This window comes from Manis pentadactyla, chromosome 16 (genome assembly GCF_030020395.1).
Source record: "Manis pentadactyla isolate mManPen7 chromosome 16, mManPen7.hap1, whole genome shotgun sequence".
NCBI lineage: Eukaryota > Metazoa > Chordata > Mammalia > Pholidota > Manidae > Manis > Manis pentadactyla.
Window position 1 is genome coordinate 14,586,810 of NC_080034.1, and position 24,843 is coordinate 14,611,652.

Consider the following 24,843-nt stretch of genomic DNA (forward strand, 5'->3'; position numbering starts at 1 on the left):
GTGTTAAACTCCAGTAGAAAGCATTCTCATAGGAAAAGGGCTGGGGTACTCATTGGTGACCAAAATCTGGTAACACCATCTTTTATGTTCTCTGCCACTCTTAATGCCTGGCAACCAATAGACATTTGTCAGATGAGTAGAATGGCATCTTAGAACCCAGATACTGACATTCTGAAGCTAAATTGGTGCATACCTAGGCCGGGTACTTCTAGGCATGGAGCTGTGTGAAGGTGTGGGAATAGAGCACTAGCCTAGGAAAAGGGGCATTAGAAATTAGGAGATAATAATAAATGAAGGTTGCAGAGGAGTATTTCAGATCACTGAGACACTTAACGTTTATGAAGCCCTCATGTGCCAAATACATAGGTTCACATTATTTTCAAAATGTATAAAGGTATGTAATTATTTAAATTTGCAAATGAGAAAACTGGGCCTCACAAGTTTAACTGCCCCAAACCAGTTATTATTCGGTGCAACTCAGCTTCAAATCACGGTTCTCCTCTACTACATTATTTCTTCTCAGGATAGTACATTGGTTCAAAATTATCTGTATCTTTAAAAAGGAAACTTACAATGGAAAGTTCTTTTAATATTAAGCAGTTCTCATGACCCTAAGCAATTCTGTCTATAAGAAGCTTACTAAAATGCTAACTTCATTTAATCCTTTGTTAAAAAAAATGAAGACACACTTCAAATGGCACTAAGTATAATTCATTCATACTGTTTTCTACAAAGTAAGTTAACTTTAAGCAAAATAATTTCAATGATGATAAATGCACTTCATTATTTATTTAGATGTTTAAGCTTTCGCACTAGATTTTTACAAGCTGGTGAACACTGACAAATTATTTCTCCCACAGAACTATAACCACACATTCCCAGACAGTATAAATATATGGTTGAACTAACATTAATACACATCACCATTTTATCAATTACATAATAAAACAAATTATCAAGTATCCAAATATTAAGTTACACAGCTCAAAAGGCATATAAAATATTAGATGTCTGCTCAATTCATTAGCAGAAACCCACTCCTTTTTTTTTTCTTTTTTGCAAGAGAGGTTGGGAAGAGAAGGGGAAAAGATCACACTTCAAACAAAAGTAAGCTGGTGAACAACTTCAGATAAGTATGAAAAAAAACTACAAGATTTTTGGAAATTTTATGATTAAGAATTGTTTTAGCTACAATAACAAAGCATCTCTACCTTTTAAAAAAATATTTACTAAATTAAAGAGCATATTCTACATAATCTGCACAAGACAAAGGCAACATTTTACTAAAAATACTTAATAGCCTCCTCCCATCCTTTTTTCAGGCCCTCCCTGTAAGTTGCACCCCAAAGTGCAAACACTAAAATTAACTGTAAGGCTTTTTTTGTCTGGAGACGTTAAAGACATGTGCTTCTGTATGATGTAGATTTTCAAATGGAGGTTTTCCATAACAGCACAAAATATTTGGAGAAAGACATTAAATAATCACTGTAAGAATTGGTTTAAAAAAAAAAAGTTGAGCAAACCTGATGAACATTGGTACAAATGTGGGAGATGTAAACATAAAGTGAGCAGGCAAATAATCATATAGGCCCTATTTTCTATGTTTGAAATGACTTAAGGAATAAACCACATAAGGTCCAGAGTGTTCATAGTTCCTGGGATTTTAGTTCTGTATGATACTAAAAATATACAAGTATTGTGCTGGGTATTTTGGCACCTAATCTTTCTAAATTTCTTATATTGACAGGATTCTGGCATGGGAATAAATTTAAAGACATAACTCAATGCTGCATGATTTCAGGAAAGGTCAAGTGGTATAAATGCTAAGCACATCTTAAATGCTGAACAGCAAGAATCTTTTGCTAAGTGTCCAAATAGGCTGACTGTAACCCACAGAGGTTGCAATTGTCAAGCTTGTGGCCTGGTAAAACTCTTTTCAAGATTCCTATGCAAGCTTCATTAGACTTATTCACCAAGCCAACATGTTGGCTAATATGTATGACAAGTTCCTTTCTCAAGTTCCACATCCAAGGCAATGATAGCAAGCACCCCAGTTTTATTGAATGCAACAGTTGTTTCTATGACCATTGGAGTCTTTGAAGCGCAGCCGCATTTTAGGACGATATTTTTCCAGATACAGAAGTTGCTTGCTGTTAAAAGCTCCACGTCGCTTTCTGGAAGGTAAGAACAAAAGATGAAGTAATTAAAAGCAAAATCCCTCTATATTAACATTTACTGTGCCATGGGCAATTACCACCTCTTGTGGCAGTTTATCTTTTGATTATTACACTGACTTAATGAACAGGTATACATGTGTAAATGGAAAAAGGGTAGTAAAAAAGTTAACCTTGTAAATCTTTTGCATGGCAGTTACAATAGTCCAAATTTATGATTCTGTTTATATGAGGGCCAAGAGAGGACAAAACTAATTTATGGTAATAGAAGTTAGTTAGATGTTATCTCTGGTGGCAGCAAAGATGACAATAAACTGCATAAAGAGCACTTTTTGGAGTGACCTAAATATTCCATCTATCTATTGTGTGGTTATTTCATTTGGTTAACCTCAACCACCTTACCTTTGAGACCTATGCATTTTTACTGTATATTAACTATAATATATACCTCAGTAAAAATAAACAAAAGAAACATGTTCAATCAAGAACCTCAAGTAAAATTCAAAGTATTACTGCATTAGAACCTTGTAGTATGAGCACATACATGGAATGTAAAAAAGGAGATCAGATTTTTATTTCCTGGTTTTAATGCTATCTTTAAATGAACAAAATGGTCACATGGGCTGTTGGGAAAAAGTTGTTTTCATAGTAACATAATTAAACTGACACAACAAGGAAATGAAAAATGATGCAAAGGAAAAGAAAATTAAATACTTACTGTCTTATGAACTGTACTGCATCTTCGTATTTCATTCCACCTTCAATTAATGCCAGGGCAACAAGCACTGGAGCTCTGGTAAGGCAAGAATTTCGGTAATCATTTTTTTCAAAATCAAATCCTAGAAAATTCAATACTCCATTCCCCAATTCAGAAGAACTATTATTCACACTTTGTGTAATATGTGTAGTAAATGTTGATGTTAAGAATGTTAAAATAATAAAGTATCAGTATTTGCATATCAAACCCAGGTTTTTATCCAAAACAAAAAATGAACCATGCCTTAACTATTACAAATAAGTCTAATAATCTAAAAGTTGAATCTTTTATTATTAGAGGGCAACCTTGAAAAACTTAAGGGAGAGGGTAAATCTTGATAAATTCAGACAATTTTTTCCTGAATTCCAAGCAGTAATAAATACTTTCCACTTCCAAAAAAGATTTGTTCTGAAATGTCATGAACCCCTTTCCTGAAGATCCTCTGGAAAAATTTGCCTTCTTTTATTATCAGTGAGATTATGACACAGTTGCACTCCAGGGCTGTTCATTTTACTCTTCGCCACTAGAATAGGACAACTCTTTTTGGTGGTGGGGGTGGAAGGTGGTGGTTTACAAATCTGGACATGCAGTATTTTGGCATCATTGAGTGCTGGGTTGCTACTGGGTCAGAATCTCCAGGATCAAGAACACTATGTAATGCAAACCACCTCACTGACAATTCATCATACTTTTTCTTCCCAGGAGCTTGGACAATAATTCCAAGACCACTGACATAATCTAGGATACATGATTAATTCTTTAAGTAATTTTGCCCACAGACAAGTGTACATTACAGCTTTATTATTTGTTAGTTCTAGCTATATGGAATACATTATTCTGTTTAATTTCTAATTTAGTTTAGCAAGTAACTTAACAAAGTGAACAGACTCACAAAGTGATAACTGAGTCTTTGCTGGAGTCAAAATCACGTTTTTCTAGAATTAGGACTAATATCATTAAATGGACTTAAGAAATTACCTTACCTTCCGAGGCCTGCAACACAATGAACAGCAATGCAAGAACCAGGTTCTTCACGAAACTTAATTTTCACAAGACTTAACCAGTCATCAACTATCTGGTTGGATGGTGGTGCACCATCATCAAATGGCCAATCCTAAATCAAGAGTATGTAAATATTTTAGATTTGAACTATAAATACTGTACAAATAATTCTAAATTTCTAACACCTAAATGTTTTCAACAGCATTTTAACATGCATAAATGTTTTATGAAACCCCACTGTCAATGAAATGCAAATAAATGCTGAATCTTTATATATAAAGTTCCTTTACTACTTTCAAACCTCTGCTTAACTTTCACCCTTATTTGGAAATTAGGATATTGGATAATTTTGTCACAACTTAAACGATCAAGCCTTTGGAAATAGGTGGTTTATTTGAATAAATGTTTGTAGCATAGTGTCAAATATGTAGGGCTATTAAATACTTACAAGAACATGTATGCCTTCTTTCTCCACAAGAGTAGTGTCGTAAGTTGCTTCACATACTCTTACTATTGTAGTAACTCCATACTTCTTAAGTTCCTGGATAAAACATACATAAAAAAACATTTAGTGCAGTCTTTATTAACCACATCACAACGGTTTGCCATTTGTCATTCTGATTATCTCTGCTAGATATTGCTAACAAAAAATCATGGAATGAATAATATAACCTGTATGTTTAACAGACAAGTGTACTCTTGTTCTAAATAATATTACAATGGCACAAAAAAGGAAGACGGAATGTTAAATATCACATACATTTCTAATTAAGTAGTTTAAAAAAAAATCTGTGGCCTGTCATATACTAGAGTTGCTTATAGTCGTAGCTATATTGGCTAGATAGAGATGGAGCACTAATAAAGAAGATTAGAAGAAATTCAGAGATAAAGGTAAATAGAACCAAATGAATCACTCCTGACTCTAAGTAATCTTGAGTCAAGTAAACTTGACTCAATTATAATTATTAACTCCTTCAACTTCTGTTCATTCGCAGTACACAATGAGTAATTTAGAACCTTAAAAGTAGACTCAAGGATTCTGAAATACCCCAAAATACAGTGTTTAAAAAATTCTACCCCACTTAACACTACAGGCTTTATGTCCCATATTGTATTATGACAAATAACTTTAACAGCATTTAAAAAAATACATAAATGGTAATCAAAAATAAAAGTATATTCTTATGATCTGGGAGGCCTTTTTGTTGTTTCTGAGCATATATAGATATTTATAAAATAAAATGTGCAGGCATCCAAGTAGATTATTTAGGATTATATTCCTTTTATTCAAAAGAGGAAGGCAGGGACAACAGTTTCGGATATCTAGCAACTAACAAGTAGAATTAATAGTTGAAAATTGGGTTCTAAGGTTCATATGGGGTTTAAGACAGAAACTAAGCTTGGTTTATGGTATTAGTGATTATGCTAAGCAGATATATGAACAATTCCTAAGTGGCAGCCTTTCTCCTATAAATTTCTTACAAGTGAGAGCTACACTGTTACACTTGTCCACATATAAACTTAAACAAACTTCGATAAATGGACTAGATCCTATAAATTCAAATTAACCAAGTACATGTCCTAGAAATGTATAATATAATTTACCTCTAACCTAAAGAAGATACTGGTTATTTCATTTCTGGGAATTGAAGCTGTAGGTATACCATCTCAAATTTTCCAAAATATTAGGTCGATAAAACGCCCCTATTTAAAACTACAATCAATTCAAGACATTAAGAAGCAGCAAACCTTACCTCTATGAATTTGTTTAAGGTTGCATTGGTTGGGTTGTGTGTAATAAGAAATCTCATATTCTTGTATGTGACTTCCACAGGAGCTGGACGGTTCATTCGAGCCATGTCAATTTAGTTAAAAAAAAAAAAAACTCAATAGGGTTATGAAACAATTTAAAAAATTGAATACAGAAATGATGCAAAGAAACTGAGTCTACTTCAGTATACTCCACTTGAAATTCTCAGTGCTTTGAGTATGAAGTTGGGAGAAATGGGAAATGAAATGAACCTCCTAACAAGAAGCAGCAATTCTTCAATCCAGTAATACTGAGGCAATAGAAAGGAAGTGCACTGAGGTTTACCCCATCCAGGTCAGAACTCTTGTAAAATGCTCTGTGGATTTCAATTCAACACTTCTGTGTCCAGGTTAACCACTCTTACAGGGGCTTCTTGGTGGAGTAGTAATGAATTTCTACAGTTCACTTGTCTGCATAGAGGTCGTGCTGTGCCTGGCAGTAATCTCCACTGCCCTTCAGAAACTCCATAAATGTGTGACCAAGAACACCACAGAACTGCTGTTAAGAAGAAAAAGAGAGAGAGAGAAAAAAAGTTGTTTTCCTATTCAAAAGGAACACGTTATGCTTTACGTAAGTACCAACAAACTTTTCAAATTTGGGGTCCGAGTCACCTTTTCAACTCTTCAAGAGTGAGCAAAATTACATCAATATAACAAAATTCAAGATTAAATTGAAATTACTCATCTACTAAAAAAGGCCCCACAAGGAATTGCACTGTTACATTTGGTGAATATCCCTTATACATATTCTTCTATTATTCCTTTTAACAGTTTTTTTTTCCAACTGATAAAATATTTTTACATACTTCATGAAAACAAGCTATTAGTCCTTGCAGAATTTACTTCCTCTTCCAAAGATTTAACCAATATATTCTTAGGAGGAAAAAAAGTGGTTTTCAAAATGCTGCCATAGAAACTGTACCTCATTTGATTCTCAATTTACTAATTTATCATTCCCTTTTAACAGATTTTCCTCATCTGAATCTTAATTTACTGTGTGAAGTATCATACAGATGTTATGTTTATAAATTCAAAAAATTCCCATTTGTAAGTATAAGATAGTCATAATTTTATACTCTATGATAAAACTTCATTCCAAAAACAAAATTTCACTTATCTAGCCAGTATCAATCAATCAATCTTTACCCCAAATTGCCCTTAAGGAACAGAATCAGTTTTATGCCAGTATCAAACATTAAGTGAATATTCATAGTGTTATTTTCAGAATAGGTACAGAAAAAGTATAGATGTTAATGTCTGGCTTCTTCCAAGCAGTTTATAAGGAACTTTGTGTACTTGGGAGTCAAGGGAGAACTGAGAAATAGTAGTAGCAGATTGACAAGAGCACCAAGTGCCAGCCACTGCCCCAAACACTTTGTATGTATGGTATTAGTATGCTCAAGGGTGAACTACCAAATTAAATAACAAATGTTAACAAAATGTTCCATCAGTTCTCTTTGCTTACATTTAAGCATTTAAAAAGGTTTAAAATTAAACTCATACTATCTGCTCCTATTTTCGTTTTACATCTTTAAATAGAGTCCCACACAAGCTACCATTTCTGTAATTACTCTAGAAGAAATCATTCATACATATGGAGATCTAAGCAGATCACAGAAAACATCAAGTCAAAAACCAAGTTCATTTCGTCTGTCAAAACAAAGGAACTGGCCTCAATAGCCATTTCTTAAAAGTTGTCCTAAAAGGGAGGTGATTTTCAATTATTCCAAATTTGTTCATATGAGCCCTCAGAGGTTGCTAGTTCATCTACTTCATAGCTGGGTTAAAAAATGAGTTAGGTACATCACCACTGAAGACTTCACTCTATTACAGCAACACAGACTAATGTGGAAATAATTTCCAGAAATTATCATAGTGGACTATACTTTCATCTCAAATTCTATATGTTACTCCCTTACTTCCCTAGAATAAAAAGTGTATCCTGGCACTTTCCCTATGACATACAATGAAAGTCATCTGTAAAGCTGTTAAGGACAGTGACACGTATCTCAGTATTCTGACTTCCAGGTACAGCACTATTTTTTTTCAACTAAAAGCCCACTCATGAGAGTATTTCACACCACTACTTCCATATTTAACAGCTAAAATTTCTGTGGCAGCCGAATCTGTCCATATCCCTTCATGTAAGCAGTTTCATTAGGAAGCAGAGAAAGCAATATAGAAATAATTCATTTAGTGAACTGGTTATCTTTGCTGAGTGGAGCCACCCAGTGGCTGGGGGGGAGACTTCTACCAGAGCAGCAGTAGTCTCTAACCTAACATCATCTGGTTAGTCCAAGACACCCCCCCATTCCCAATTTCTTTGTCACAGAAAGAACTACCCACCGAAGGGCAATTTGGAAAGACCAAGGAATTCGCCCCCCTACCCCCCGCCAAATGCTCAGGTGCAGATAATCAGAATAATATATACATGCGGGAAAAGCAAATTCTGTGCAGTAGCTTAAGTCAGTTTGTCAGACTCAGCGTCAAGGCAACATCTGCATAGTTGCTTTGTCAAACGGCTTGTTGGGAGTGCTTGTTCCGCATCTACCTACGTCTTAGGGAATCCATCTAGTGTACAGCACGTGTAAACTGCTGCTTCCTTTGGGAAATGATGTAGTTTTTGTATTTTTTGATTTACTGCCACCAAACAAAACTCATGCAAAAAGTAACAGGAAGCACTGCCTCCGAATCTGGATCCCAAGAAGATCAACAATGCAAAGAACAACTTAATCCTCGAACACGAGAGGCTTCCACGGGCATAAGATAAACCTCGGAATCCTGGCTCTGGTTGGCTACTGTCGCTGCAAGCCAACAGAAGGCAACACCACATCACACCAAGGATTTCAGGAGTTCTGAATAGCCCCCGATTCAAAGGCGCCACCCAGAGTCATTCCAAGACTGGCAGGGGAAATGCCTGCTGGCGCCCGGCTGGGGACTCCTCAGCTGAGGGCAACAGGAGCCCTGGCGGTTTCCAAGGCGCTCAGACCCGGGCCATTTCTCCACCGACTTGTCCCAGAGACAGGACAAGACTCGACTTGTTCTCATTATTCAGAGCCCGAAGTGGGGCGTTCAATCTGGAACAGCTCGAATTACCAGGTGGAGCCTAGGGAGCAGGGCGGGGCAGGGAGTCGGTCTCCGCACCCAGCCGAGCCCCGCGTCGGCCGCCGCTCGGCGCCCGCAGCTCCGGGACCCGCCCGCGGCGCCCCCTGTCCGCGCCGCAATCACGGGTTCGCGCCGCACCTTGGGTCAGGAGCGGATGCCGAGGCCATTTTGTTGGAGGCGCGGGCCCCGGCCCCGGAGCATGGGAGTGGACGCCCCAGGCTCCTGTTCCGCGCGGCCGCGGCCGCCTCCCGGGAGACCGTTACCAGCCCCGCCGGGCCTGCCGGCACACCGCCGCCGCCGCGCCCGCTTCGCATCCGGCGCCGCAGTGACACGCGCAGTCCTCGCCCCACCCCGGGCCACGTCTCCAGCTCCCCGGGCGGGCCGCGCGCGTTCGGCCGAACAAAGGGGCCTGGGACGCCGCGGGGCCCGCCAAGCCCCAGACAGGCGCGCCGGCCGGAGAGCAGAGGGCGGAGGCGGCGGTCACAAAGCGGCTTTTGTGCCGCCCCGCCCGGTCCGCTGCGGCGGCCGAGGCGCCTCCGCCCGCCCGCACCGCCCCCACCTCCGCAGGCACTAGGAAGCCGGTGCCTCCGGCGGCCGCCCGCCGCACCGCAGCCCCGGGGCCGTGGCCCGCCCGGGGCACCGGGGAGAGGACGCCGGGTTCCGAACAAAGGCGCCGCTGGAGATGGGGGGGCGGTCGCGGAAACCCGGCTCGAGAGGCGGCGGAGCGACGGATACTCACAGGAATATGTTTACTCATTGAAGATTGTGGCCTAACCATACAGTCGGTCCCGAGGCGGCGGCGACACAGGCGGCGGCGGCGGCGGCTGCAGGGCAGGGGGCAGCGGTGGTCGTCGCGGGGCGGCGGCGGCGGTGCAGGCGGCGGGGGCACCAGACTCTACCATGCAGTGAGCGGCTCCGAGGAGAGCGCGTCGCCGAGCCGCCCCGCAGTCGACGGAGCCAATGCGCGCGCCGAGGCGCTCTTGCGTCACAAGCCCTCCCCTTTATAGCCGGCGCGACGTGCAAACCCCCAGCCGCCAATCGCGGCCGGGCCTGGGGCGGACACCGCCGAGCGGGGGCGGAGGTCCGCCCCCCGCGGGCGTCACGGCGCGGCGGCCGCCGCCGGTGTGAACCGGTTGATGAATGGAGAAGCGCGGGAGTGGGAGCGTCTCCCGGGCAGGGGAGGGCCGGGCCCAGCGGGGCCCGAGGGAGGACGACGCCTGAGGTGGGCCGGGATGAGAGCGGGCGAGGGTTCCGGTCACCCGACTGGAGGGACTCACGCCGAGGAGGACACGCATGTCACATGGGAGGCTTGAAGTTTGCCCCAAACTTAAAACGCAATCCCTTCAGCGCAGGAACCGGGTCTCAGCCCTGACCCTGCTCTCTTCCGCCTAAAGTCAAACCGCAGTCGCCTTTGCCAGGGTTTACCTTGGCACCTGCCCCCTACGATCTCCGTCATCAAATAACATTAATGTCGCACGACCGCTGTGCCCCATGACTCAACACCTTGAATGTCACGGCCTTAGGCTCGGACCAGGTGAACGCTTGTCGCTGGGGGCACTTTCCAGCGGGGAGAGACTTGTCTTCGCAAACTTAATCCTATGGAAGACCGGAGACTGTCTTGGGATGCGCACAGGCCTTTCTTTGCTCGGATAATCTTTCCTGGTCCCGCCTCCTCACTACATACGCGGGCCGCCGCCGTTGGCTCAGTTGCGGGATTTCGAAATCACATGCATCCTTTGTACTACTGCTCACTTAGTGTGTTGTCACAGATAATGAAAGGTTAGTCACTGCTAAAAAGGAAGCGTTTTAAAAAATTAAGAATCTTCGGTTGTGTCAAGGGCTGATGTGATTCCTTGCGTCAAAGCTAAAGCTCTCCTTTTCTGTTTATTTTCAGTCCTGTTGTTCCACTGTCTTCGTAATCTAGGTCCTTAAAAGAAGTAAAATCTTATTACTCGCTGTTATGCTACGCAAGGGCAACTCTATCGTTTGTAATCGGAAAACCCTTTCTCTGCTTTCTGTAAGTAGTGAACAGGACTTTTACCTGCTTTGAAGAACTTCGTTTTCTGCTAACACTGAGGCTTTTTGTTTGCTGTTTTCACTGAGCAGTAGATTGGAGAGGATTTTAAGGATCAAATTGTTTGCTGGGGCAGAATACTTAGTTGCTTAGGATTTATTAGAGACTGTGGATCTATTGAGAGACTGTGCATGCAGTTATTCAACTTTCTTAAAAGCATACTTTGTAAACTTTTTTCAAAGTGTCAGGTTTTTACAGAAACAAAAGTCAGTCATCTTCATTTTAAAGAGAGTGCTCACCTAGGAAACTTTGGAATGCATCAAAATCACGGCAAACTAAAGACTTGAGAAACATATTATGCCTCTTCACAAATAAACTACAAAAGGAACAAAGATTTAAAAATTTTAAGTCCTAAAAAACTATAGGAGGGTTTAAAAGAAAAATCTTGGCATGCGAGGGGCCTTTCTAAATAGGTCAGGGAACTCAAGCCTCAAAGAAAAAAACATTTCATTATATAAAAATTAGAGACTTCTTTATGGCAAAAGACTTAGGACAAAGTTAAAATATGAAGGTTTTACTGGGAGAAAATATTGGCAATGTATCCTGGGCAGAATTAACATCATAGTGAATAAAAAGCTTGCCCAATGTACACAATAGTGTAATTAAAAAATACATTTTCAGTCAGCTACTTTCACCCCAAAAGCTGGCCAGCACAATGATACTAATTGGAATAGTGAAAATTTTTCATGTAATGACTTTTCAAAAAATGAATTTGTTGGGACAAGATATAAATTCAACAAATGGTAGGCAGAGCCAAATCACTATTAGTCAGTTTTCTTGTGGAAATTTTTTGTGGATACAAATTGTGGGTTTTGTGATCCACAGATCCTGTAATTACCATATGCAGGACTGATGTGAAGTATCTAGTCAGTTCTGCTCATCAAGCTCTAAAAGCTGGGCTCAAACCCACCAGTGAACTAATCAGCTTCCAGAGGTCTTAGCCTCTCTGATGAGATACCACCTTGTTCTGCTCTGTAAAGGAGAGTTCATGGATAATGAACTGGAGAAAACTAGCTATGGAGAGAAAGGATGGGCTTTAAACAATATATAAATGTGGTCCTTCTGCCCAGCTTACTAAATTCTCTCAGGGTATTCAAGGGACTGCCACTCTGGCAGCTGCAGTGTTTATATATGTCCGGTACCATTGTGGTCACAGCCGCGCTGAGGGTTTCTGCTCTACTGAGCCCAGCAGTTTAAAACTGCTCATTCTTGGAGAACAGTAGTTAATCCCGACATTGGTCAGGAGACTCCTGTGGTCTGGGGAGTCATTAACCTCTACAGATTTGCATTTGCAACATCAGCACTGGTACTTCATAGCAGACTGTCTCCAGACTGAGCCCACAGGCTTCCAAATAGTAGTCCAGATACTCAGAGGTAAGAAATAAAACCTCTGAAAGCCATTGCTTACTCCAACGTCCAGAAGAAGCCCTAGGATGGAAGACTTCTCTTGACAGACAAGATGCCCAGCTGTATTACTTTTCTCACCAAATGTGTCCTGGAGCTTATCATGGTAGGCAGGACTTTTCATCAGCAAATTCAAAATGCAAAAGTAAACAGTTGGGAGATAAAAAAGACTCCAAGAGCCTTATGAAGATCTTTATGGAAGATGAAACACTACAGAAGACAGTGTAAATCAGCAAATCCTGATGATGAAGAACAGAAATACTTAAAAGGGTAGCAGATCTAGTAAATACTGAATCATTCCAGTTAAACCAGATACATAAAAGGAATGGGGGATTTCATCCCTTTCAATTTCCTCAGATTGACTAAGGCTATGAATGGTCAGTTGGGGCTATGAAGAAGTCTGTTAAGAAAAAACATTCAATATAGTAAGAGTATTGCCACTGCAGTGATAGATCAAATGTGACCATGAACCCAGAAAAAAACATGAGATTGAAATATGTTAAATATACTTAATAGAGGCAAATAACTTAGGGGGTGTCTGGATACTAGTGCAGAGGACGATCTTGAATATCTTCCCATATTTGAGAAGTGTCCTAAAAATTCAGGGATACAATTAGGGCTCCTGTCAACATTATAAAAGTTTATTCTCCTTTTGCTGTTATAGAACAGCCTATTTTACATCCAAAGTTAATCTTGTGTGATTATAAAAATGTTTAAAAATGCAGAGTATACTTAAATTTCTGTGCACATATAATTTTCTGTATGAAATGTTTAAAACATGCTTTTAAAAAGTGACTTGTCTTCCCTGAAGGCATCAATTTAAAGTTTTATCAAGTCTTTTTTCATATCTATTAATACTATTTTATTAAGAATAGTTGATGTATAACATATTAGTTTCAGGTCTATGACACAATGACTCAACATTTGTATATATTGTGAAATAATTACCATCCGCGTTTACTCAACATCCATCCCCATACATAGTCACAATTTTTTTTTGTGCTGGGGATATCAAGTCTCTTTAATAATTTGATGAATAATAAAAAGCACACAGCAGTGCTACATCATCATTTCTGTGGGAGTTTTAGATGTAGGTATCTCCAACAAGCAATTAAGCTTGTCACAACAAGCCTTTCAAGGACAAAGTCCATAGGCCAACTTATGTCAGACATAGAAGCTGTGAGTTATGTGTGCAGGTGGGTTCTAAAGATGTATATATCTTTAAATTAATGAATCCCATTTATCAGAAATAAAACATTTTACTGTCATCAAACCCAGTCATTAGAAGTAATATTTTCTCTGTAAAACTGATTAAGGCAGTTTTCAAAAACTTTAAAAAACTGTCTATTTTAAGAAAGAATTCTCTTTAGTTAAACTCTATTATGTTCATTTTCTTCCCCTTTATTTTTCATGACTAATTTTAATCACTTTAAACATAAAACCTGAAAATTTCTTAGGTAAGTCTTCTATTCATGTGAAAATGTCATGTCAGAAACCCTACCACTTAATGTAGTGAGCATTCACTTCTGTGGAGCTCCAGTGTACATACTATGACTTGATGGACAGATTAGTCAAAAGAGTATTTCCCTTTGCACACTGGAAGGAACTGTTTCCTTGGGACACCGAGTAGAGGACTTACAAATTTATAATAATTTATAGCATTTTCTTAGCATACCATTATTATGGCTGATTCACATGCTGGTACCTGGAGGAATCTAGTTTGAGAAAATTCTTATTTTTAGTGATCTTGGAAAAACTTTTTTCTGCTATTCTAAAGTTTGAATAAAAATCATTTGGAAATTGGAAACTGGGAGGGCCACAGTCTCCAGGTCATTGTTTGCAACATGTTGAATTATGCCAGTCTGAAGCGAGGAAAAAATAGCTTAGGAAAGGAGAATTTAATCTGGCCAGAGAAAGGGAATGGAGTATAAATAAATTTTAAAGGTTGGTTATGCATGCTATGGCAAAGCTGTCACTTGACAGGTTTAATTTACAGAGTTGGCATTTAGGCTGCAGGTAATCCAGACAGACACTGACCTAAGCAGCAGTACTGGTAAGCCTTACATAAGGGGAAGTGTTCTCGAACTGTTTTCGGAAAACATTTACTTAACTAAAAACCTTCTCCCCTACACTAACTCAATTATTGTGTTTTAACTGGGCATGTTCAACAAACATTGCAATGTTAGTGTATTTCTGTAGGTCATCTCAACTTGGAAGACACTGAAAAAGGGAAAATTACTATAGAAGCATGTCAAAATTTCTTCTGTTTAAAGGTAGTTTTCATATCATTGTTTCTTGAATCCTAAGACATATTAATACAAACAGTAGATACTCAACCAGTATTTGTTTGGATATGATCAGGTTAGTTTCTCACCTAATATCCTTTTGGGGCACCCCATTCCCAGATGTATCTATTTTCCTGTTTCCTTTATGAGATCTTTTTAGTTTCTCAGTCTCCACAATGATGCTGTTCACTGGAGTTCTGTCCTAGGACCTCCTGGCCCTGCTCTGCATGCTCCCTGGGGTTTTGCTTACTTCCTTGGCTTTAGCTATGACTTCCCTCTCTTCTCAAAACTTATTTGTTAAATGCCTAATATATGCTAGACACTCTGCTGTCTTACTGAGAACAACATACACATTGTTTCTGCCTCCAGTGGAATGTATACAGACGAGAGAGAAAATAACAAGTAACTAAGCAAGAATGTAAGTTGTAATATGTGCTGAGAAGAAGATAAACTGCGTAACTGGGGTGACTTATTTTAGACTGGAAATTCAGGGGCAGTGTCTCCCAGGAGACCCAGACCTACATGATGAGAATGAATCATGGAAAGAGGGAGAAGGAGAGAGATACTCTTGCTGGGAAGAGTTTGGTGGTGCATAAAGAAATGAACGACCTGAAGGGCTGCAACAAAATAAGAAAAGGGAAGAGAAGCAGGAGTCAGCCAAGAGATCTGGCAACGACAAGACCATGCAGGACCTTGTACGCCATAATAAGAATTTGAATTTTATTTTAAGGACAATGAACAACAGCTGCACAACAGGAAATACATGTTCTAAGAAACCCATTGTTCCTATTCTGTGGATGATGGATTGGAGGGAGTCTTAGAGTGGAATCAGTGTGATGGGGTGAAAAACTTGAGGTTTCCTACATTGCTAAAGGGAGACCAATAATAGCGTTGCCTATCATGAGGACAGTGGAAATGGAGGAAAGTGGGTAAATCAGAGATATGGAAATAGAATCAAGAAGAATTGAATCACAACATGCCCCACAGCTTCCAAGAATTGCTGTCACTGTACTAAGATTTGAGGCCATTATTATAAGTCTATTTTAAACATAATGCTGAATTGTCAGTCACACTGACATAACATTCCACAATTCATATGACCATTTTCATTAGCAATAGGTTTGTAAGGAATAAACCAGGCGCTGAAAGAAATAAAGGTGCTCAAAGTGTGCTTGGAGAAAGGCACTGTTTCTGAGGATTTTAGTATCGTAGAGGAGTGGGAACTCCTAAAAATTGTATATTCAAATTTTCAGAGAACAAACTCCTGAAAGATAATTGTAATAGTAAGACAAACTAAAATTTATTGTGACCTTATTTTCCAAGGTGTGCTAAACACACGTTTGCATTTTTTCTTGAACTTGTTAGAAAAATCAGGCTCTGAGACAGAAATTGGTTAACAAAGTTGACCCATAGTGGGTGATATCACTTAATGTTAAATATACTTAATAGAGGCAAATAACTTAGGGGGTGTCTGGATACTAGTGCAGAGGACGATCTTAAATATCTTCCCATATTTGAGAAGTGTCCTAAAAATTCAGGGATACAATTAGGGCTCCTGTCAACATTATAAAAGTTTATTCTCCTTTTGCTGTTATAGAACAGCTTATTTTACATCCAAAGTTAATCTTGTGTGATTATAAAAATGTTTAAAAATGCAGAGTATACTTAAGAGTATACTGAGAAGAGATACATGTAGAAAGGAAACATCTACATAAAGCATCTTCAATATTTTCATGTATTAAACTATCTTTTTATAACTTTTAACATGGAGAAAATGCTTATTTTGTAATGTTAAGTGAAAAAAGTAGGATACAAATTATGTAATTTGTAAATTACAACTAGGTAAAAATATGTTAAAAATAGAAATAAACCAAAACGTTAATAGTTAATAGCATTGTTATAATTGACATCTGTGTGTTTTGTGGGTTTTACTGGGTGATCTAATTTCTTTCCAAGAAACATGCTACTCTTAGGACATTGTGGCAGAGGAAAGGGGGGAATGGTGCTTGTGGTAGTGGATATTATATGAATATTTGAAGAAATTTAACTATATCCAATATTATTAAGATTTTTAGAATTTCAGGGAATATTTGCAGAAAATGAGTGGCATATTATTAATATGGAAGCAATTTGAAGCATTTAATTTTATGATGACTCTTCAGAAGTAGAGGAAAAAGGGTACTTGTGCAGCATTTGGAAATTGGAAAGTTAGAATTTGTCCAAGAAAAGATTGTTTTGATAAGTCTGAGGCCTTGTTGTAAACCGTGCAGCAGAAATGGAGGCACCAGGTTATCCTAGCCTGATGCTAGCTGTCAAAACATCACAACCATTCTTGTTCTGAGCCCATATTTCCAGAGAATTAATTTGCCTTTAATGAGGATTTATTTGCCATGAGATATAAGAATGTAATGCACAGCCATGAGAAGTTCCCTGAGAACTTGAAATAAAAAAAAAGTATGATTGTCTTCAGAGACTTAAATTAGAAACTCAGCCACAATGAAGGCATTTATATGCCATATCTGTGTGGCTATAAATCAAAAGATTGCCATAAATATATGACAAAAATTTGGAAACATCTAAAACTTGAGTCAAGGTGGTGAGTGTAATTGAAGGGAAAGTCTATTGCAATGTGATTAAAAACTGAAAGTGAATCAATTTATTGTATCTTGATTGTAAGAACAGAAGAAAAGTGATGATTGGGTGCACAGAAGTGAGGTCTAAAGATTTGAAGGTTGTCAGTGTTTATCCAGCTCTGGCCAGAAAAGAGGCTTTGAATTTGTATACCATGAGCATGCTAGCAGGTTGTTACAGAGCTAGTTCTTATAGGATTGTACTGTAACATCAGCTGACATTTACTGAATGCTTACTATGCACTTATTAAGTATAATTAATAAGTGCATATAAAGGTATAATTAATACTTTTATAAGTCTCTCCAGATTGATATTATCCCCATTATAAAAATCAAGACATGGAGCCTCAGAAAGTTTAAGGTCACACAAGCATTATGTGATGCATCTGGGATTCAAACCCCAATGGCTTGAATGCTAGAGTCTCTGCCTCCACCACTCTGCTAAGTTCTCCTTGCCTTGAAGTATCCCTTAATGTTATTTATTTCCTTATGCCCTGGTTTTTTACTCAACAAACGAACTTTAATTGTTAATTTGGATTCTCACATATTCTCATCCTGGGGAGAAATGACTCCATTACAAATGTATTTGCATTTTGGCTTATATGTCTTCTTTCTGTGAGTTTAATAAAAGTGAATCATAAAATATGATTACATAGTAAATTGCTGAAAACCCACCCATCCCTCTCATTCTCATGAATATTTCAGGAGGGAATTGCCCTCCAGGCCAGTGCTCCACGAAGTGCAGTCTGTGAACTCATGCCAACTATGAACTGTTTGTTTGTAGTCTGAGAAGAGATACATGTAGAAATTGAGAGCAAGCATTTAAAAACTTTTATGGCAATTCGATAGGGTAACTTTATGTCTATTGAATTTACAAGATTAGGCTTGTATTTTTAAGTAAGTATTTTTTAAAATTGCACTTTCAAGTGATTCATTTTTATGAAGAAACACTGCTCTATAGGATGAAAACTTTGGAAATTAGTTATTATGAAAGGCATTACTGTGGGCACCTTTTTAAGTCTTTCATGAATGAAGCCATTCCATTATCTTTATGATACTATTTATTCCTAGTCTGTCCAGCCTGCATTGCTTTCATCAGGAGGAAAGAAACCATTCACACTTTTTTCGGCTTTTTTTTTCAATAATCTTTAAGACTTTTGATAGTGGTTTTACAAGTATATGAACATGTATTTGTTGATATATTGGGGTGTACCTGTCAGGACAACTTGGAGTCACTGCAGCACACACTTCCACAGAGCTTGAAAAGGAAGCTAAAAATGTTATTGACAACATCAGATGACAGCCAGGAAAAGTGTGTGAACAAACTTACAGATCAACTGATTTATAGTCTCTGGGAAATCCATTTTTTAACCTAATTACTTCTTACTGCTGTTTAAGCTTTTTTCCTTTTATTTGGTGCTCACTGTGTGAATTCACTGTTTTTACAAGTAATGATGGAAATGGAACTCAAAGCTTTATGTACAATCAGTTCCCCAAATAACCCCATTTAAGTCCCTTTTTACAAGTATCAGCACGATGCTTTTAATTAATTAGGAATGGCTTAAAAAACTAACATGACAAAGGAGTACTTATAATCACAAGGTATTTTTCTTCATTAGCATGCTATTTGTAAATATGAATCGATTTTGATGACATTGTACTAATTCCTCGCTAATAGACCTCGTGAACATCAGCGACTCATCTCTCCAGAGTTCTTTTCACTGAGAAAGGGAACACAGTGAGCAAAATGATCTATTCTCCACACTGCCAGAGAATCTTACCGACTTGGGTATGTTCTGTCCAAAGCTGTTCACCCTGCTCCTTAGTACTCACTATGTGCAGGCTTCATGATAAACGCTAGGAGCTTATCTGACAACCTGCTGACAGGCAAGGAAACTCCCTCCTTGTCTACATTTCTTGTTTTTAACTGTCTCATTTCACTACTTCTCTGGGGGCTCCCTCTACTTTCCTGCCTTACAGGTATTGGTGTTTTTAAGGCTATTTCTTACTTTTTTCTCTGCCATTCTTAAACTATACAAGTCTTCTTTGGTTTCAGCTTCCAAACATTTAATGATGACTCTACATGTACTTCCATAAAGATTACTGTCTTGCATTCCAGATATGTATTTCCAGAGATAAATTCCAACTACCTCATACTCAGCATGGTCAAAGCTAAGCCAATAACCTCCTCCCTTCCACTATGAGGCCTGGTCATCCTACTGTTGTCCTGATAACCGTGACTCACACCTCTGTCCCTCACACGCCCAAGCCAGAAACCTGCCATACTACAGTCTCCCTTTTCTTTATGCCTTTTTGATTTGCCACTCATTTCTGCTGAGTCTATCTACTGAATATATCAGAAATTATCCCCCTCCTTTTATTTTTTTACTGTCAGTCTTCCTCTGATTTGTTCACTCCCTGCCTCCTTCTTTTCTACCTACTTCCTTCCTTATTTCCTTTAACAATATTTACTAGGTTGTACTGAAATAACTTGAGCCAATGACTTCTAGTCTTTTCTCCATCTAATTCCATCTGCATTTAAAAAATTTCAGTATCTTTGAAAAAAAAAGCAAATCTGTTTTCATCATTCTCCTACTTAAAATCCTCCAGTGGCCCTCCATTAACTTGTAGAGAAAGTCCAAATTCTTTAGCAAGACGTTTAAAAGCCTTCAAATCATGCCTTTGGCTTACTCGTCCTACCTCCTAATCCTGTTACTCTTCTAGCCTTTGAAACCAATTGTGACTTCCAAAATATATGCCATGCTTCCTCAAACCTCCGTGGTCTGCAATTCCTGGAAAATTCTTTTTCTACTTCCCCTAAAGTCCGAAATGAACTTCTATGAGGTTTTCCAGACCTCCCCATCAACATGACTACTCCATTGCCTGTGCTTCCGTAGTACCTCATACATACCTCTACTTGCAACATTCATTGCAATCTGATGGTCATTTTTGTAAACTCCATCTCTTTTCCTCATACCCCATGAAGCTTTCCAAGGCAGAGGCCATGTCTGTTAATTTATGTGTGCCTAAGATAGTACTTGGGCCACAGTCATGAGCAACTAGCATATTTTGTGCTATTACTATTTCATGCTTGATTTAAGGATATTTTGCAGGACAGTGCTAGTGTTTGGTAGGCACAGAAACCCTGAGAAATAGGATGTAGCAGGCTATGAGATCAGAAGGTGAAATCAAGAAAGGGATGATGATAACAGGCTGATTTATCTTGGATAGTATCACTTGACAGGACAGATTGTTCACTATCTTTTTTTCCCCCTGTATTTGAGAGTTTCTTCTAAAGGACTATTAATAATTCACTTTCTCATTACTTTTTAGAATAATCTTACTTTTTGTTCCTTGAAATAAATAACAAGATAAAAGAACTGACAAATAGTATCAGTGGCTCAGGAATAAATTATTGATCTAGTACAGATTCACCCAAAGTGATAATGACATGCTGATCCCTTTGGCAGAGACTTTGCACAGAGAATTCTAGACTTAACTTCCCCTCTGCCACTTGTGCACCATTAGGCAGACAGAAACCAGGCTCTGGGAAGATATTTAACGTGGCAGACTCAAAGCAAGTTTATTGTAATATTTTTAAATTGCTATATTGTATTAGTGTGATTAGGCTTTCAGACCTGCAAAAATATGAACTTGATGACTGGACTAACTTTTTGGCAATTTAAGGAAAACACTTCCTTTGTCTTTATTTTGTTGTTTGGCCCAAAGAAATGCTAATAAATCTTACAGTTTAATTGAGAAGAGTCTGGCATGTGTTCTGCTGACAGGTAATCTCTACATACACTAAAATTACCAATCAATGGTAATGACAGTTATTTAAGCCCAGATTTTTACAATATTTTTAACAGTTTACCTTCAGCAACATCCTTTTGGAGAGGGGAAAATCCTGGCAGTTGCCTATTCTGCATTTAGGGCTTAATTCACAATGGTGAATATTTGTGGTAGTTGCATCCTATTTAGAGTTTTATCCTGTAACCATGCACAAAATTTATGGTACCATAGAAATCATTAAAAATAGCCCTTCAAGGTTCATAATTATTTTTTATTCTTGAACCCTTGGCTTCTACACAATAATCTTTCATTTTAAAGGGCTTTTATCTTTTCGAAGCACTCTAACTACATACCCAGCTTCTCTGCCTGCCATAGTCAATGTAGAAGGAAATGCAAAGTGTTTATTTCTGCATGCCTTTTTGGAGGAGCTGAGATTCAGAAGCTGTTAGAATGATGAAAGGCAGGAAATGCAATAAGGGGTTGGAGGATGGTGTTTTTCCAAATATAAGATGATGAAAGAGTTTTAGAGTCATGTAAAGATAGACCTAGAGAAGCAGAGAAGATTAACCAATTATACCCCAAGGAACAGAGCTCTGGATAAGTGACTCATCCAAGTGCTCACAGAAAGTGGCAAAGTCATGTCAGAGCCAAGAGGAAGTCCTCCTAACCAGAATGTGCTTTGCATTTCCAGGCAACCTAAGTCTCCAAATGATTTCCTTTGTATTATTTGATTGCACCTCATACCAACTCCAGCAAAGCCTTGGGAGGAGAATTGGCTAACCCATCTCATGTAAGGAGGGATTAAAACACACTTGATAAACGAACTAGTCAAATGTGAAAGCTGCTCCCAGACTCACTATTCTTTTCATAAAATCAGGATCGTGAGTCCATTAAATAAATACTCAAATCTTCTCTGTGGCTCCCAAGCCCTTTAGAAGTACCCAGGGTGATTCTTAAAGTCTTCCAGGTGCTGCAGCTCTAGGGTCACTCGTCATTGCTAAGCAGAGTGACAGCATATCTTGGGTAATGTAGGGTAGGTATGTCACTCAGGGAGACAAAATTACTCATTTTTAAAAGTGCAGTGGGGAGCACACATTTCTCTGTGGTTCCAAGAATTAAGATTGCACTAGCAGCTGCAACAATAGTAGTAACCCAGGCTCCAGGCCACTCACACAAATCCGTATCTGAAGAAACAGGAGAAAGGGGGACACTCTTGCTGACAGTAATTTCAAGGATTTTACCTCCTGTGGGTCTAGATCTACTCTAATGAGTGTGGCAAGAAAACCAAACTCTTAAATGCTCTGATTTCCAGGGACCTTCTCTAAGTTCCTTGTTTTTACTCTGAAAATCTGACTCAGTCCTCTAATGATGGAGATGGTTGCCATGGCGAATAGTAACTGTCCCTCTGCCTATCTCAGGGCAGCCTGTAAGTTTTCTAGAGAGCCCATTTTCTTTGCTGAGCCAATTATATTCTTTGAAAAAGGGAGGGTCAGTTAGCACTCCTCTTCTATTGCTAGAAATGAACAGTAATTGTTCCGGGAGTAGAAGAGAGGGATAGGAGTTTTCTAGGAATGCATTGTATCACTGCTACATTGCTTGACTCTGTTCAGATATGACCACATGTTGACAACTTTAGCACAAACCATACCATGTTTTTTAGAACTGCCCATGCTCCCTCTAAATTTAAACAATCTTCTCCTTGTATGGTCTGACAAAAATTGCTGTGAGCATTTACTATGCACTGGCACTGGTCTAAGGTGGGTATACAATCATGAAAAAGATGTCTTCAAAAGTGACCCATATGTAAACAGTTACAATATCGTGCAATAAAATGTACAATAGATGTTTTCCATTTTCCGTTGGGGGCTCTGGGAATCCTGAGGAACAGTGCCTAATTCTGTCTAGGGGGCTGGAATATGGGGGTAGAGCTGAAGTTAAGACAACCTTCATAAGGAGGGACTAGAGTCTGAAAGAAAGATTGTACACATTTCTGGTCTCAAGTTTTAGACCAGATACTCCTGGTATTATTGTATTTGGATAAAAAGAACACGAGTCCTTCTCACATGTATTGAGATTTTCAAGAGAGATCAGATGCTTGACAAAAATAGAGAAAAATTCTACTGTAATGGAAGAAAAAAAAAAGACTGCAAGCGTAAATTGTAACTAGATACACTTCTGGTGAGAAAAACTATAGTCTTTTTACTGCCTCTGCTGAGAGGAGTCTACCATCTGTTAATGTGAACATTTGTGCTTCCAGTATTCCGCTTTAAAAAGAAATTAAATCACTGTACTACCAAAAAAAAAAACACGTATAGTCTATATCTATGGAAATTTCTAGATTGATAACTGGAAATTTTCAGTTGTGCTCATTAGTTTCCTAAAATAAGGCCAACTGATATGACATTACTAACTTTGATGCCCTGCTATTATTCTTTTATCTGCTTTAAACAACTATAGCCATTGCCTTTTAAATAACCTGAGTCAAATAAGTTAGTTGTATCCCATTACAATTAGATTCTTACCAACAAGAACTCTATTTTTAAGCCTCCCATGTAATTGGTTATTTATAAGGAGGAAGCACATTGACATTTGGCTTTCATTATTAAGCATGGAGATCAAAACTGTGTGAAACCACTCAGCTGCCCTGGAAGATTCTACTCAAACTCAGTTGCCAACAGTGTCTTTTAAAGGCAGAGCTTTGCAAGAGGTTGTACTCACTAAGTCCTATCACATGATTACTGGGGACTCAGTTAATTAGGCAAAATATTTAATTTGAAGTTGAATAGTGCATTTTGAGAAAAAAACATGGTTTGGATTTAACCATACATATGCAGATATACTTTTTCCTTACTACTTTGAAGCTTTAGGACCAGTTTAATACAATCTAAGAAATTTATATGAAGAATTCTATGCTAAATTATTTATATCACATTTCCCAAGAATATTCATTAAAAGAGTCATGGCCATGGAGCAATGTTAAGGATAATGAACTTTACATGACATGATCTTAGTTTTGAAACAAAATTATTTGTATGTAAATAGAAAAAAGTATGGAAAGAAATACAAAAATACATATAATGGCTATTTCTGAAGTAGCACAGATTATAAACACTTCCTCTTCCAAATTATCTATAGTGGCTTGTATTGCTTTCATATATAATATATATATATATATAATATATGAAAGCAATATTAAACTATCAACACTTTTTTTAAAAGGCCAAGGTAATTATCAACTATATACATCCAATTAGATTCCCAAAGCAATATTAACTTCAGGTTATTGAAAAAAATTTATGGTTCACTTTTCAATTATGAGATTGATTTTTTAATTATTAAAAAATATGGATTTTTAAGCTTTCCAGTGACCAGATATTACATTACTACATAGCATTGCTCTTACTGGATATGGGTTCCAACTTCAACATCTTTTGATGATCAGATTATAAACTGTGTGACACAGTTTCCCCAGTCATCTGGGATAGGCCTGATGTCCAAAATTTGTCTTACCGGCTCACCTGATATTTGGTCTGCAGAATATTTTCACATTTGTATTCTGTACATGGGGGATCCAGATTACTTCTTAAGAAACTGGAACTTTTTTAATAAAAAAGAAATCATGCACACAGTTCTAAAAATCAAACAAAATCAGTAAATTTACAAACAACCTCCCCATCCACACTGGCACCCCAAATGCAACAATGGAGAGAACCATGGTTAACAGTTTTGAAGGCCTGAGGAGCTCGACTTCCCAGCACTTGGACACAGGTACTGGGTGTTCTACGTACCTTCTCTGCCGCCGTGCTCTCTC

General features: G+C 38.5%; 2 protein-coding genes and 1 long non-coding RNA gene across 11 annotated transcripts in view; 1 reads left to right on the forward strand and 2 right to left on the reverse strand.

Annotated features, from left to right (window-relative positions):
• Positions 1-774: 774 nt before the first annotated feature.
• On the reverse strand, positions 775-5,879 carry PTP4A1 (protein tyrosine phosphatase 4A1). 2 transcript variants are annotated; one of them, XM_057494197.1, is made up of 5 exons: positions 5,688-5,879; positions 4,382-4,474; positions 3,915-4,045; positions 2,893-2,967; positions 775-2,170 (listed from the first exon to the last, which is right to left on the reverse strand). In XM_057494197.1, exons 1-5 carry the CDS (start codon positions 5,790-5,792, stop codon positions 1,990-1,992), a joined length of 585 nt encoding a protein of 194 aa, XP_057350180.1. In that variant the 5' UTR covers positions 5,793-5,879; the 3' UTR covers positions 775-1,989. The 2 variants fall into 2 exon arrangements, with proteins under 2 accessions (XP_057350180.1, XP_057350179.1); XM_057494196.1 differs by having other exon boundaries at positions 775-2,174.
• Positions 5,880-6,005: 126 nt separating this feature from the next.
• Positions 6,006-9,735, reverse strand: LOC130681347 (uncharacterized). The gene is made up of 2 exons (XM_057494198.1): positions 9,587-9,735; positions 6,006-6,241 (listed from the first exon to the last, which is right to left on the reverse strand). The coding sequence occupies exons 1-2, from the start codon at positions 9,623-9,625 to the stop codon at positions 6,146-6,148; spliced, it is 135 nt and encodes a 44-aa protein (XP_057350181.1). The 5' UTR covers positions 9,626-9,735; the 3' UTR covers positions 6,006-6,145.
• Positions 9,736-10,209: 474 nt separating this feature from the next.
• LOC118927728 (uncharacterized) overlaps positions 10,210-24,843 on the forward strand; it is a 56,846-nt gene continuing 42,212 nt past the window's right edge. For all 8 annotated transcript variants that reach the window (XR_008994440.1, XR_008994443.1, XR_008994441.1 and 5 more), the window contains exon 1: positions 10,210-10,864. This is a non-coding gene — a long non-coding RNA (uncharacterized LOC118927728). The remainder of the gene's footprint in view (positions 10,865-24,843) is intronic.